Below are 16526 nucleotides of genomic sequence, written 5' to 3'. Positions count from 1 at the left end.
CACTGCATATCACAATGTCATCTGCAGACATCATAGTCTAAGGGGATTCCAGTCTAACCTCATCTGACACCCTGTCCATTACTAACACAAATAGGAAGGGGCTCAGCGCAGATCCCTGATGCAGTCCCACCTCCACCTTAAATTCTTCTGACACATCTACGGCACATTCCACCGCTGTTCTGCTGCCCTCATACATGTCCTGTACTATTCTAACTCTTCATGCATGCAGTTCCACAGTTCCTCTCTTGGTACTGTCTCATCGGCTCTCTCGAGCCACAAAGACACAATGTAGCTCCTTCTGACCTTCTCTGTACTTTCCACTATCTTCCTCAAGGCAAATAATGCATCTGTGGTACTCTTTCTAGGCATGAAACCATACTGTTGCTCGCAGACACTTAGTGCTCTCTCATTTTTGTCATTCCTCAACTTCTCAAAAGTATTCTTTTCATCTATTTCGCAAACTAATGGCACCAGCACCAGTACACATATTTCCACCTCTCTCCTTGATACCCCTTACTTGCTGCACATCCTTCTCATTTCTGTCCCTATCTTTGGGAAACCTGTAGGGATCCTTTTTTCCTTGGTTCGTTTACAACCTGGTGTACACTTGTCATATGCCTCTTCTTTAGCCTCCGCCACCTCTACCTTTTCCCTACATCGCATCTCATCATATTACTTTTGCCTCTCCTCAGTCCTCTGTGTCCCACTTCTTCTTCGCGAACCTCTTTCCTTATATAACCTTCTGTATTTTGGGGTTACACCACCGAGTCTCCTCCCCTTTCCTACCAGAAGACACACCAAGTAGTCTCCTGCCTGTCTCTCTGATCACTTTGGCTGCCTTCAAAGTTTCTTGACTGGATGCTGTACTTACCCATCACTTCTTCATCGCCCGTTTCCTTCACCAACATGTCCATTACAGTCTGCACCAATTACAACTCTGTGTCTGGGATACTCAGAACTACTTCATCCAGTTCCTTACAGCATTTCTCTTTCAACTCTCTGTCACATCCTACCTGTGGGCCATAGCTGCAATTCACATTATAAATTACACCCTCAATCAGAACCAGTATCATCTTAAATTGCCAAGTATGTAACAACACACAAGGAATTTCTCTCTGGCAGTCGATGGGGCCCTAGTCTGTCATTCAAGACAAAGAACAACCAAACAAGAACAAAGAACAAAAGACTTTCAGTTCATTGGAACTATTCCTTATAAGAGTCACTGCTGTGCAAGATGCAGAGTCTTCTTCATTTTGAACAGTTAAGAGTGGGTCAATGCTCCATATCATATTAAACTTATACAGAGTGCCTTCACCCGTTCTCAGTTGACCGTCATAGACCAGTACAATGACAACTGTGCAAAGGGAGCAGTTAAAAGTGACAAATTGTGCGATAGTCTGCAGTATATTTTACTCATACTAATACTGATTGGAGCACCAGGATGTGAGGGTGTGTCCCAACAACGGCGCAAGGCAGAAAAGAGGTTCGCTGGTCAAGAATTTCATGACTTCATTGCGAGAGGGAAAAAACTGTTTTGAGTGTCTGCTAGTTCTGGCTTGCATTGATCGGTAGCGCCTACCTAACAGAAGGAGCTAGAAGAGGTAGTGGCCAGGATGTAGCAGACCTGAACGGATCCTGCCTGCTCTGGACCTAGTTCAAGTGCCATGCAAGTCTTCAAGGGTGGGTAGGGCTGTGCCGACAATCCACTCAGCGGTTTTGATTGTCAGTTGCAGTCGGAGTTTGTCCTTTTTTTGTGGCAGCCCCAAACCAGACTGTAAAAGAGGTACACAGTATTGATTGGATGACTGCTGAGTAGAACTGTCTCAGCAGGTGCAGTGACAGGCTGTACTTCCCCAGAAGCTGCAAGAAGTACATCCTTTGCAGGTTTTTTTTGAGGATGGATTGAAGTTGGTGTCCCCCTTCAGCTCCTGTGAGACTGTAATTCCCAAGCACTTCAAGGTCTCGATGGTTGACACAAGACAGTTGGACAGCGTGAGGAGCAGCTGTGGTGAAGGATGCCTCCTGAAGTCGACAATTATTTCTGCAGTCTTTAGAGTGTTCAACGCCAGGTTGTGTTGGCCACACTAAAGCTCTAGTCTCATCACTTCCTGTTGATACGCAGACTCGTCACCATCTTTGATGAGGCCATGCCTTTGGTGTCATCTGCGAACGTCGGGAGTTTTCCAGCCAGGTGCCTCAAAGTGCAGTCGTTTATGTAGAGGGAGAAGAGCAGAGGAGAAAGGACACAACATTTGGGGTGCCCTGGTGCTGAGAGTCTGCGTGGATGAGGTGGTGTCCCCCAGCCTCAACTGCTGTGTCCTGTACGTCACGAAGTTATGGATCCACTGGGAGATGGCAGGTGAGACGCTGAGCTTGGGAAGTTTGAAGGAGAAGAGTTCAGCGATGATGGTGTTAAACATGGAGCTGAAGTCCAGGAACAGGATCCTCACATAGGTTTCCTCGCTGTTGAGATTTTCAAGGATGAAGTGCAGACCCTGATGTAAAAATACACTGTATGACCTAATATGCCTAAGCAAGGCATCAAGTTCAGATCAAAATATTAACTCTTTAAACCATTAAAATGCTTTGAGTTTTTTTTTTCCATTGCATAATTTTGATTTATCTTCGTTACAAGAGGGTTGAGGTTCAATGTCAAGGCTGTGGATTTTTTATTTTTGGGGGGCTCAACCTATATTGTTTTACTGATAGTGGCCCAGCATAAATTTAAACCACAAAAAGTTCAAATCTGTAAAAATGAATAATAATAATAATAATAATTGTACTTTACTTCTAACATTGTGCATTGTATCGTTCCCTCCACACTTCCAGGGATTGAGTCAGAATGCTCACAAGAAATTGAGATTCACGCCAGGAATTGTCTACATTGATGGTAAACCAATCAAACCCAAAAGAGCAGAGTCATGTTTGGTTGGTGAAATGAGACTGAATGTTTTTGTTCTCAGAGGGCGGTGCTTTGGACCAGTCTCTCGAGGAGAGACAGCAAACAGTGGCAATTATGGAAGATATATTGAAAGCCACAGGATTCCCCTTCTACATCGTGCCTCTGGAAAAGGTTAGCTGTGATATGAGTTGTCTGTCTCATAACATTACACTGCATCAGTCTGAAAGCGCCTTTTTATATCAAATCGATCTATGTACAGGCTGTTTAATGTTTTCAATTATTTTGATTTTTTTCACATCATAAAAATTAGGAATACAAACAGGGGTATGTAACATTTATATTTGCTATCTGTACAATGGCTTGCAAAAGTGTTGAAAATCATTGAACGTTTCCACAATTTGTCACAACCACAAGTGTATATTTCATTGGATTTTATTTTAATACAAAATATGCAAATCTGTATAGTGCTCAAGTATTCACTCTTTATCATGGTGCCTTCATCAGTTTTTTCAAGTTATCGTAATAAGTCAAAAGTTGATGCAAAGCTGGATGGAGCTAAATACAGGGTAATCTTTGATAACCTTTTGTCGTCTGGAGAAGACTTGAGACTGAGGCAGAAGTTGACCTTCCAAAATTTTGTCCTGCTGGAAGATTAAACACTCAACATAGAGCCACCATCAAATTTGACTCAGCTATACAGTGGAAAAAAACAAGTATTTAAACACCATGCTATATTGCAAGTTCTCCCACTTAGAAATCATGCAGGGGTCTGAAATTTTCATCGTTGGTGCATGTCCAATGTGAGAGAGATACTCTAAAAAGAAAAATCCAGAAATCACAATGTATGATTTATTTGTGTGATACAGGTGCAAATAATTATTTGAACACCTGAGAAAACCAATGTTAATATTTGGTACAGTAGCCTTTGTTTGCAAGTACAGAGGTCAAACATTTCCTGTAGTTGTTCACCAGGTTTGTGCACACTGCAGGAGGGATTTTTGCCCACTACTCTACACAGATCTTCTCGAGATCAGACAGGTTTCCGGGCTGTCGCTGAGAAACACGGAGTTTCAGCTCCCTCCAAATATTTTCTATTGGTTTTCGTTCTGGAGACTGGCTCAGCCACGCCAGAACCTTGATATGCTTCTTACAGAGCCACTCCTTGGTTTTCCTGGCTGTGTGCTTCGGGTCATTGTCATGTTGAAAGACCCAGCCACGACGCATCTTCAGTGCTCTGACTGAGGGAAAGAGGTTGTTCCCCAAAATCTCACAATACATGGCCGCGGTCATCCTCTCTTTAATACAGTGCAGTCGCCCTGTCCCATGTGTAGAAAAACACCCCCAAAGCATGATGCTGCCACCCCCATGCTTTACAGTAGGGACTGGTGTTCTCATCATTCGTCTTCCTCCAAACACGGTTCGAGGAGTTATGACCAAAAGTTCCATTTTGGTCTCATCTAACCACAAAACTTTCTCCCATGACTCCTCTGTATCATCCAAATAGTCATTGGCAAATTTAAGATGGGCCTTGACATGTGCTTGTTTAAGGAGGGTAACCTTCCGTGCAATGCATGATTTCAAGCCATGACGTCTTCATGTATTACCTGGAGAGGTATCTTATTGATTGTATTGGGTTGACAGGTGTCTTTCTGCAGCTAATGACCTCACAGAAGTGCATCTGATTCAGGATAATACATAGAGTGGAGGTGGCATTTTAAAGGCGGACTTACAGGTCTGTGAAGGTCAGAATTCTAGCTGATAGACAGGTGTTCAAATACTTATTTGCAGCTGTATCACACAAATCGTTAAAAAAAAATCATACATTGGGATTTCTGGATTTTTCTTTTTAGATTACCTCTCTCACAGTAGTCATGCACCTACAATGAAAATTTCAGACCACGATTTGTGAGTGCCCCTCCTCGAGCCGTCACCTTATTGTGGTGGAGGGGTTTGTGTGTCTCGATGATCCTAGGAGCTAAGTTGTCTGGGGCTTCGTGCCCCTGGCCAGGTCACCCATGGCAAAGAGGTCCGAGGTGAGGGACTAGACGACTAGTACGACTCCAAAACCCCTATGATGACTACAAAAATTAGATCTTGGTTTCCCTTCTCCGGACGCGGGTCACCGGGGCTCCCTCTGGAACCAGGCCTGGAGGCGGGGCTCGAAAGCGAGCACCTGGTGGCCGGGCCAGCACCCATCTGGCTCGGCCGGGAACAGCCCGAAAGGGTAACATGGGTCCTCCTTCCCATGGGCTCACCACCTGTGAGAGGGGCCGTATCGGGTGCAGTGTGAGCTGGGCGGTGGCCAAAGGCTGGGACCTTGGCGATCCGATCCCCAGCTACAGAACTTTGCTCATGTCCCAGAGGAGGTGGGGGACATTGAATCCGAGTGGATGATGTTCCGCGCCTCCATTTCTGCGGCGGCCGACTGGAGCTCTGGCCGTAAGGTGGTCAGTGCCTGTCGTGGTGGAAACCCATGAACATGTTGGTGGACACCAACTGTGAGGGATGCTGTCAAGCTGAAGAAGGAGTCCTATCGGGCATTTCTAGCCTGTGGGACTCCTGAGGCAGCTGATAGGTATCAACTGGCCAAGCAGAATGCGACTTCGGTGGTCGCTTAGGTAAAAACCCGGGCGTGGGAGGAGTACGATGAGGCTATGGAGAACGACTTCAGGATGGCTTCGAGGAAATTCTGGTCCACCGTCCTGCATCTCAGGAGGGGGAAGCAGTGCACTGTCAACACTGTATAGTGGCGATGGGGCGCTGCTGACCTCAACTCGGGATGTTGTGAGTCGTTGGGGAGAATACTTCAAAGACCTTCTCAATTCCACCAACATGCCTTCCCACGAGAAAGCTGAGTCTTGGTTCTCTGAGGTAGGCTCTTCTATTTCTGGGGTTGAGTTCACCGAGGTGGTTAAAATGCTCCATGGCCCCGGGGGTGGATGAGATTCGCCCGGAGTTCCTAAAGGCTCTGGATGTTGTGGGGCTGTCCTGGTTGACATGCCTCTGCAACATCGCGTGGACATCGGGGACAGTACCTCTGGATTGGCAGATTGGGGTTGTGGTCCACCTTTTCAACTCTGTGCTCCAACTATAGAGGGATCACACGCTTGAGCCTCCCTGGTATGGTCTACTCTGTGGTACTGGAGAGGAGCGTCGGTCAGCAAGTCGAGTCTCGGATTCAGGAGCAATGTGGTTTTTGTCCTGGCCGTGGAACAGTGGACCAGCTCTACACCCTTGGCAGGATCCTCAAGGGTGCATGGGAGTTCGCCCAACCAGTCTAAATGTTTTTTGTGGACTTGGATAAGGCGACCGTGTCCCACGGGGAGTCCTTTGGGGGGTTCTTCGGGAGTATGGGGTACCGAATCCCCTGATACGAGCTGTTCGGTCCCTGTACGATCGCTGTCAGAGTTTGGTCCGCATTGCTGGCAATAAGGCGGACTCGTTTCAGGTGAGAGATGGACTCTGCCAAGGCTGCCGTTTGTCACCTATGGGCATGAGCTGTGGGTTGTGACCAAAAGAACAAGATCCCGGATACAAGCGGCCGAAATGAGTTTCCTCCGCAGGGTGTCCGGGCTCTCCCTTAGAGAGAGGGTGCGAAGCTCAGTCATCCGGAAGGGGTTCAGTGTCGAGCCGCTACTCCTCCGCATTGAGAGGAGCCAGATGAGGTGGCTGGGGCGTCTGATTCGGATGCCTCCTGGACGCCTCCCTGGTGAGGTGTTCCGGGCATGTCCCACCGGAAACAGACCCCGAGGATGACCCAGGACACGGTGGAGAGACTATATCTCTCGGCTGGCTTGGGAACGCCTCGGGACCCCTCCGGTAGAGCTGGTAGAAGTGGATGAAGAAAGGGAAGTCTGGGTATCCCTGGTGAAACTACTTCCCCCACGACCCGACCCAGAGAAGCGGTGGATAATGGATGGCTGGATCAATTTCTAAGTGGGAGAACTTGGAATATAGCAGGGTGTTCAAATACTTATTTTTTTCACTGTATACAAAGGACTTGCACCTCAAAATCTGGAGCAAAAGGTAGGTCTGGAAAGTGTTGAGGGAGCTGCAATAGTTAAGCATGGCACGCTTTTCAGATTTTAATTTGTGAAAAACATTTGAAAACCACGTATCAATTTCCTTCAACTTCAAAATTAGGTTACATTTTTTGTTAGTCTGTCACATGAAATCAAGATAGCAAATAAAATGTGGAAAACGTCAAGGTTATGAATACTTTTCCAACCCGCACTATATGGATAGTGTATGAATGTTTGACCAAGACGGTGATTGACCGAGACATACTAAGCTGACGAGGCCTACAGTCTCTTATGCCAAGTCTATGTGGGCCCTGAAAGGGACAGTTGACAAACCAACCCAACAATTACACCAGATGCTCAACAAGCACGTAAATTCTGGGTACCTGTGATAGGTAATACTCCTACATACTGTTAGGTGGCAGAAGTCAATGTTACTTATATATATTGGTCTCTCATTACATAACAAAAGATCCGCGTACGAAATGTGTCTGTGTGCATCGGATGGCGTCGGGCTGCTGCATCGCTTCGCCAGCGAAAGCTGTGCTTCAGGCTCGCGAATGGCGGCGGCTCTGAAGAACACATCCGACAATGACTCACTCAGCCGCGTGCGACGACAACGCAGTAAAGCGTCCTGCCTCGACGGTGTCGTTCATCACGTACTGCGGCGTCTATGAACAACCCCCTAAAGCAGCACGGCTCGGCTCTGCCTCACTCAGCCGCGTTCGGCGACAACGCAGTAGAGCGCCCCGGCTCGACGGTGTTGTTAATCGCATACTGCGGCAGCTCTGAACAACCCGCTAAACCAATACGGCTCGGCTCTTCCTCACTCAGCCACGTGCGACAACGCAGTAAAGTGCCCCGGCTCGACGGTGTTGTTCATTTCGTACTGCGGCGGCTGTGAACAACCCCCTAAAGCAGCACAGCTCGGCTACGTGATAACCCACCTCGGCGCCAAAATGAGCCACACCGGCCAGCTGCAATGAGCCATGATGGCTCATCTCCGCCGCATAAGTGGATCGTACGGGAGGTGGTTTTGCTGCGATCGCATATCATCTGATTGCCCCGGTAACCTCACTCGGTTCTGTGGTGTTCTCCTTTTCGAAAAGAGCTTCCGTGTCAGAAGGGGCGTGTTCGTCTCCCATAGTTATGGTGCACCGCGTGTGCTTCATTGGCGAATGTCCGGGTGATGTCACGTTGCAGCTGTAACAGCCAGTCAAAAATGCCACGTCATATTACTTGAGGACTCACAACCAAAATATATTTTTTCGGGCTGTACTTGAGCGGCAGTTGGGCACCACTATTGTCAAGTCGTACCAAAAAAATGTCCAAGATATGTGCTTTACAATAATAATGAACTATACTTGTTGTTATCTACAAGATATGTGCTTTACAATGTTTATTTGTTTTTATCTGTACTTGTGGCTAAATTAGAGAAACGTGGAGACTCACCAAATACACAAGGTTTTACAACAAAATTGTTTACATGTGCGAAATGAGCTTGGTTGCAAGAGCCAGCAATGACCATACACTATTTACAGGACCTAATTTGTTCTTTACAATAATAATCAAATTATAATTTCCGATGCACCTGGAGGAGAAAATGAAGCATGGAGAGTCGATGTCACGAAAAAGCAGTTAGTCAATGAATGGAACCAACAGCCTCTGAAGTATCTACAGCATTTATTTATTGCCCATTTCCTCGATTATATTGTAGAGAAGAAATGGAATGTAAAAAATCTATTATGATAGATCATGCGATCAGGGGAAAACCTCTTCATCCTTCGTGATTTATCAGTACACCGGGAGTCTCTGTTTTCAGGTTCACCAAGTTCATTCATATGCGTGAGAGTTATTTGCCTGCAGTCGCCAAGGGGATTTTTTTTTTCCACTCTTTCTGTCTCTTCCTGTTGGGTCACTTGGTGTGCCGTTAGTCTCTTAATTGCTGCAATGCAATAAAACTGGGCTGTTGTCTCTAACAGATTAATAATTGTTGAATTTTCACCTTGTAGGTTCTTGACCTCCCGAGTTCCGTTATAGTGATGTCTCCTTCCTCAAATCAACAACCGAGTTCCGACAAAGCATCTGTGGATTACTTCATCTGCAGCAATACTGGTAGCTCTTTGACATTAGAGCAGAAGCATGAAGCTTCATTGCCTTATGTTCCAGAGTCCCAAACTCAGTTACTGCAACAGCTCATTGACTGCTCAAGGACACTGACAGCCAAAGAAGATATACTGAGCATATTAAGGTATTTTTATGCAAAACGTGGATTTACAATTGTCTTCATATTTTGTTTGTTATTTCTTTTTCTACACAACTACAGTGGAATTTAAATCCATTCATCCATCCATCCATTTTCTTAGCCGCTTATCCTCACAAGGGTCACGGCGAGTGCTGGAGCTTATCCCACCTGTCAACGGGCAGGAGGTGGGGTACAACCTGAACTGGTTGCCATCCAATTGCAAGGCACATTGAGACAAACAGCCGCACTCACAATCACACCTAGGGGCAATTTAGACTTTTGGTTTGGAAACCGGAGTGCCCAGAGGAAACCCACCCAGGCACAGGGAGAACATGCAAATTCCACACAGGCGGGACCGGGATTGAACCGGGACTTCAGATCTGTCAGGCCAACGCTTTCCAGCAGCTCTACCGCGCAGGATTTAAATTCATCAAAACATAATTTTAACTGTAAAATTTTGGCTTTCATTTTACACGTTTCACAAAAAATGCAGCATTCACCGATGTATGCAGATCCTCTTTCTTAAAGGTTTTTTTTTTTAGAATCCTCCTCTTTGGAATCTCTTTTGTGTATTTCGGACAAAACACAAACTCCTCGGTTTATCTCAAACATTTTTAATTGCATAATTCTTTTGTTTCACACTCAGTCAATTTTAATGCAACAGTTTGGATTTTCATGTTCCAATTAAGACATTTTCCTTACATTTCTATAAAAGTTTTTTTCCTGGTTCAACATGAAGCAGAAGCAATATTGTCCTTCAACCTTTCCTGAAGTCATATACAGTAGTATATGAAAATACGATATTTACTTTTGATATTTGGTATATATAAAATGCAAAATTTGATTGCCCACTCCCCATCATATCGTACACCAAAATAAAAAGGTGTTAATTTTTACTGTCCCAATTATGAGATAGTACAGAATAAGTTTGAAGTGTGTTGGATTAAACATCTCGGACAAGTTTTTCAATAATATGACACTGAATGTTTAAAAATTCAAGAATTGTTGATGGGGGAAAAAAACACAAACTGCTCATTTTAGGATATGGATTTTTTTCCACCTGGCCCGCATCATATCGTATGGCGAAATTTGAAAATATTTAATGCACCTTATCGTGGTGGAGGGGTTTGTGTTTCCCAACGATCCTAGGAGCCAGGCCTGTAGGTGGGGCACGAAGACAAACGTCTGGTTGCATGACCTGTACACATGGGGCTTGACTGGGCACAGCCCGAAAGGGTAGCATGGATCCCCCTTCCCATGCCTTCACCACCTGTGAGAGGGGCCATAGGGGTCGGGTGCAATCTGAGCTGGGCAGTAGCGAAATGTGAGGACCTTGGCGATCCGATCCCTGGCTACAGAGACTGCCTCTCGGGACGTAAAACGTCACCTCTCTGGCAGCGAATGGACCCGAGCTGGTGTGTGAGGTTGAGAAGTTCCGACGAGATATACTCTGACTCTCCACACACTGCTTGGGCTCTGGTTCCAGTCCCATTTAGAGGGGTTGTACTTTCTTCCACTCTGGAGTTGCACAGGGTGAGAGGCGACAAGCAGGTGTATTACCACCCGGCTCAGCTCCTGTATGTTGGGGTTTATCCCGGTAGATGAGAGGGTAGCCTCCCTCTGCCTTCAGATGGAGGATGTTCCTGTTGTTTGTGCCTTTGCACCAAGAAATAGTTTATTTTTTTAAGAAGGGGGACCGGAGGGTGTGTTCCAACTACAGGAGGATCACATTCCTCAGCCTTCCTGGTAAGGTCTATTCGGGGGTGCTGGAGAAGATGGCCCGTAGGGAAGTCGAATCTCAGATTCAGGAATAGCAATGTGTTTTTTGTCCTGGTTGTGTAACATTGTACCAGCTCTACAGCCTTGACAGGATCCTCAAGGGTGCATGGGATGGGGTCCATCTCTCAACCAGTCTACATGGGTCTTGTGGACTTGGAGAAACCATTTGTGTCCCTCGGACAGTCCTGTTGGGGGCTCTTCGGGATGGGGTACCGAACCCCCTGGTGCGGGCTGTTCGGTCCCTGTACGACCGGTGTCAGAGTTTGATATGCATTGCCAAAAGTAAGTCAGACTCGTTTGCGGTGAGAGTTGGACAAGGCTGTCACGGATTTTGTTCATAACTTTTATGGACAAAATCTCTAGGTGCACCCGAGTTGTCTGGTTTGGTGACCTCAGCATTGCAACCATGCTAACTTTTATGGACAGAATCTCTAGGTGCACCCGAGGTGTCTGGTTTGGTGACCTCAGCATTGCATCCATGCTCTGTGGTTTTGTTGGCTTCTTCAAGCCGTGATCTCCAACGCTCACTGGAGCGGTTCGCAACTGACTGCGAAGCGGCTGGCATGAGACACAGCACTTCCAAAAATGAGATCATACTCCTCAGTTGGAAAAGGGTGGCATGCCCACTCCAGGTCAGTTCTGAGATCCTGCCCCAAGTGAAGGAGTTCAAGTACCTTGGGGTCCCTATTGACGAGTGAGGGAAGAATGGAGCGGGAGATCTACAGGCGGATCGGTGCAGTCTCTGCAGTGATGGGAAGGCGAAGCTCTCAATTTACCAGTCCATCTACAATGACGAAAATAAGTATTTGAACACCCTGCTAAATTGCAAGTTCTCACAATTAGAAATCATGGAGGGGTCTGAAGTTTTCATTGTAGGTGCATGTCCACTGTGAGAGAGACAATCTAAAAAGAAAAGTCCAGCAATCACAATTTATGATTTTTTAAAAATGATTTATTTGTGTGATACAGCTGCAAATACGTATTTGCATACCTATCTATCAGCTAGAATTCTGACCATCAAAGACCTGTTAGTCCGCCTTTAAAAGTCCACCACCACTCCATGTATTATCCTGAATCAGAAGCACGCGTGTGAGGTCATTAGCGCATAAAGACACCTGTCCACCCCATACAATCAGTAAGACTCAAACTCGTAACATAGCCAAGACCAAAGAGCTCTCCAAAGACACCATAGACAAAATTGTACAACTCCACATAGCTGGAAAGGGCTACGGAGAAATTGCCAAGCAGCTTGGTGAAAAAAGGTCCACTGTTGGAGCAATAATTGGAAAATGGAAGAAGCTAAACACGACGGTCAATCTCAATTGGAGAGGAGCCCTATGCAAGATATCACCTCGTGGGGTCTCAATGATCCTTAGAAAGGTGAGGAATCGGCCAGGACTACACGACTGGACTGGTCAATGACCTAAAAAGAGCTGGGACCACTGTTGGTAATACACTAATATTAAGAAATCATGCATGGCACGGAAGGTTCCCCTGCTTTAACCAGCACATGTCAAGGCCCGTCTTAAGTTTGCCAATGACCATTTGGATAATACAGATGAGTCATAGTAGAAAGTTTTGTGGTCGGATTTTTGGTCATAATTCCACTAACCGTGTTTGGAGGAAGACGAATGATAAGTTCCATCCCGAGATCACCATTTCCACTGTGAACCATGGGGGTGGTAGCATCATTCTTTGCACATGGGACAGGACGACTCAACTGTATTAAGGAGAGGATAACCGCGGCCATGTATTGTGAGATTTTGGGGAACAACCTCTTTCCCTCACTCAGAGCATTAAAGATGGGTCGTGGCTGGGTCTTTCAACATGACAATGACCCAAAGCACATAGACATGCAAACCAAGGAGTGACTCCGTAAGAAACATATCAATGTTCTGGCGTGACCTGGCCAGTCTCCAAACCTAAACCCAATAGAAAATCATTGGAGGGAGCTGAAACTCCGTGTTTCTCAGCGCCAGCCCAGAAACCTATCTGATCTCGAGAAGATCTGTGTGGAGGAGCCTTGAGATCCCTCCGGAAGAGCTGGATGAAGTAGCTGGGGAAGGGGAAGTCTGGGTATCACCGGTAACGCTACTTGCCCTCGCGTTCCGACCCAGAAAAGTGCTCGAAGATATATGGATGAATGAAAATCAGTTGCTTCTGTTCAAAACTTTTAACACCGCTTTCAGTCAAACTTTTCAAAATTGCAGTTATTCAGAAAACGTTGACAAAGCATATAGAGTTGACATAGTGACATCGAGATTAAGGTATATACAGTAACCTGCGAAGGAACCAGCATGTTTGTGGGTACCAGAACGTTTAAAATATGTAAACAGTATTTGAGACAAAAAAGTATTTACTTTAATCTTTAAGAATACAGGAAAAATATATACAGTACTATAAATTTAAAATATAAATCAATATTTTTGTATGATTACCACTCATCACTCGGAGACTTCTGTTGGAGGAGCTGGCGATGTAGCTTTAAGATAGGGGGTCTTTTGTTTTTGTTGGGGGAAGGGGGCACCAGAATGTTTAAAATGTCAACAGTACAGCATTTGTACTTTGAAAACTTGAGACAAAAATTACAACAGTACAAGTCTCTAGTTAAATAATGAAACTATTTTTATTGCAGTATGGAATTAACATTCTTCACTCGAAGAATCTTCTGCTGGAAGTGGTTGGCAAACGCGTGAGATGTACTGTAGAGCAAAGAGCGCACAATGTCCCCTCTGTCTCACCGTTGTGACGTCCCTTCCGTCTCACCGTTGTGACGTCTTCTTCGTCCCACTAATTTGCCTCTCTTTGTTACATCACATTAGGCATGTATAGCATCAAGCATTAAAACCAAAACAAGAGGGCAAATATGAGATAACGTTTTGTCCAATTTCTCCAATTAATCCAACAATGCTGCTAGTGTAACTAAGGTTTTTATCTTTGAGCTTTGCTCCAAAATTTCCCTGCAAGGACATAACCCCTTCAATACAATCGCTAAACTCGACAGCTCGTACCGTATTGTCTTCGGTGTGCAAATTCTCCCTCCACAGACGACGAGTAGCATCATTGCCAGAGCAAGCCTCACCATAGAGGCATGCTTCTGATGGTGTAATCTTCTTCTTCATCTTTTCCTTTCGTCTTGTCTTGTTAGGGGTCGCCATAGTATGTCATCTTTTTCCATCTAAGCCTATCTCGTGCTTCTTCTTCTCTAACACCCACTGTTCTCATTCTAAATGTTCTTCCACCTGCTCCCTGCTTTCACTGCATATCACAATATGATCGGCGAACATCATGGTCCAAGGGGATTCCAGTTTAACCTCATCTGTCAGCCCATCCATTGCCACAGCGAACAGGAAGGGGCTCAGCGCTGATCCGTGATGCAATCCCACCTTGACCTTAAATTCTTCTGACACACCTACGGCACATCTCACCGTTGTTCTGCTGCCCTCATACATGTCCTGTACTATTCTAACATTTCTCCGCCACGCCAGATTTCCACATGCAGTACCACAGTTCCTCTCTTGGTACTCTGTCATAGGCTTTATCGTGATCTACAAAGACACAATGTATCTCCTTCTGACCTTCTCTGTATTTTTCAATTCGTATTCTCAAGGCAAATAATGCATCTGTGGTCCTCTTTCTAGGCATGAAACCATACTGTTGCGCGCAGATACTGACTTCTGACTTGAGTCTAGCCTCCACTACTCTTTCCCATAGTTCTGAGGGTGTAATGCTTTTGAAAATTTTCTAACCAAACTTTGCTTCCTTCAAGGGGATGAATCCCTCCTTGCAGCTTGAGGTTCATCAGCACTTTCTTCAACCTCTTCATCATCATGACCGGGCTGTTTTTTTTTTTTTTTTTTTTTGGAATCTGCTTTTCACAAAGCTAATGTGCCTTCCATGCGTACAATTCTCTAATTTCGTGGAGTGACCACACGCTTCGCTTTCTTTTTGAAAGATATTGACACAGTTTTACGGATGTTTCCCTCAGCATTCTTTAGATAAGGGACCGTCGATTCATTCATGCCATAATGGCGTGCCACAAAAGCGTAACTTTTTCCGTCTTTCAGCATATCCCGTAGTTTTACTTTTTCGCCGATCATCTTCCTCATCTGCTTGGGTGCTTTGGAGGAAGCTTTAACATCAGCACAGCACTTTGGTGGCATTGTGGACGAGAGGTTATCATGCACACAGTCAGCATTGTAGAAAATTGTGGAAAGGAAGGACAAGCGAGAGGGTGGAACGGAAGTTCCTGGGTGAGGCTTTGATGATGTGCAGCCAATCAGCTCATGAGATAAAACTACACATTCTCTCATTGGTCGATGACGCGCCAGGGACCAATCATGCGCCTTGTATCAATGCGTTTTCCTGTAGGCCAATCTGGCTGTTTTTTTAAGGGGTGAAAAAAGGCAATGCACTGAAGCCGCAAAAAGGCGAAGTGCAAAGTAGTGAGGGAACCCTGTACAGTGAATACTCGGGTTCTTGAAAGTCCCCGTTCTCAAATTGCTTTTAAAACGAAAATTTTGAGATTTTTTTTGCTTCTGTTTTCAAATGAAAATCGGTACTCGAATACCCCTGACAAAACCTGGAAGTAACATAATGAGCACGGCCAAATCAGCTGACCCACGACGTGCTTTGTTGTGAATTCCCATGGCGCCAAAAAAACCTAGAAATTACATAACACGCGCGGCCAGACCAGCTGGCCCACGATGCGCTTTGTGGTGAATTCCCACGCCGGCGGAAAAACCCGTAAATAACATAACCCGCGCGTCCCGACCAGCTGACCAACCCACGACGCGCTTTGTGATTGTGAATTTGAACGCCCCCCCCCCCCTGAAAAAACACGGAAATAACAACGTGCGCGGCGCAACTAGCTGACCCACCCACGAGGTTCTTTGTCATTTTGTATAACGCAGCCTCTGTACGCAGACGTGTTCTGGTAGAGACTTTTTTTTTTTTTTCTTCCTCTTGAGGACTATTAACCCCCATCATGGCTCCAAAGAATGCAAGTGGAAGCTCACTACTGAAGAACACCTGCACCTTCATGAGGAGCAAAAGATGATGTTGGAAGAGATTATGTCATTTGATGAAGCTGAAGGCAAGAAGGATGTCCCAAGTCCTGATATCAAAGCTATCTGTGCCAAATTAAACGAAATCCATAATTTCGTAGAACTTCATCACCCCAATAAAGCCGTATGTAGCAGAGCACTGCAAAATTTTAATGTTGTGATGAGCCACTTCAGAAAAACACTTAAAAGACGGCAGAAACAAGTGACACTAGATTCGTTCTTTGTGAAAAGGGGGCAGGTCAGAGGATAGTTTTGCATTGCTTTTTTTTTCTTGTGAACTTTAATAATAAATAATAATAATTCCATTAGCATTTCTGCATTTTTGTTTTATTTCAAAGATTTCGTTATCTCAAGTTACGAGTTAATGTTTTTACTTTTTGTAAAAATAAAAAAAATGTTGCTTTTCTTTCCCCCTCATTATTACTTGTTTAAAATTATTCTACACTTTTGTTAAAAAAAAATTACAAGGCTGGGGGCCGAGTCGCTACAGATACGGCAATCCACTCCCAGCCTTG

The 16526-nt window shown here is 45.3% G+C and overlaps 1 protein-coding gene across 7 annotated transcripts in view; it reads left to right on the top strand.

The window, feature by feature from the left end:
* The window catches only part of ctu2 (cytosolic thiouridylase subunit 2 homolog (S. pombe)), a 103256-nt gene that overhangs the window by 38520 nt on the left and 48210 nt on the right, over positions 1 to 16526 (top strand). For all 7 annotated transcript variants that reach the window (XM_061836207.1, XM_061836212.1, XM_061836211.1 and 4 more), the window contains 3 exons: positions 2830 to 2890; positions 2964 to 3073; positions 8934 to 9172. In XM_061836207.1, the coding sequence (XP_061692191.1) occupies positions 2830 to 2890; positions 2964 to 3073; positions 8934 to 9172 (410 nt within the window). The remainder of the gene's footprint in view (positions 1 to 2829; positions 2891 to 2963; positions 3074 to 8933; positions 9173 to 16526) is intronic.

Source organism: Syngnathoides biaculeatus, chromosome 12 (genome assembly GCF_019802595.1).
Source record: "Syngnathoides biaculeatus isolate LvHL_M chromosome 12, ASM1980259v1, whole genome shotgun sequence".
Classification (NCBI taxonomy): domain Eukaryota; kingdom Metazoa; phylum Chordata; class Actinopteri; order Syngnathiformes; family Syngnathidae; genus Syngnathoides; species Syngnathoides biaculeatus.
Note: the sequence above shows the minus strand (reverse complement) of the source record. Positions and strands in the feature narration are given on the sequence as shown.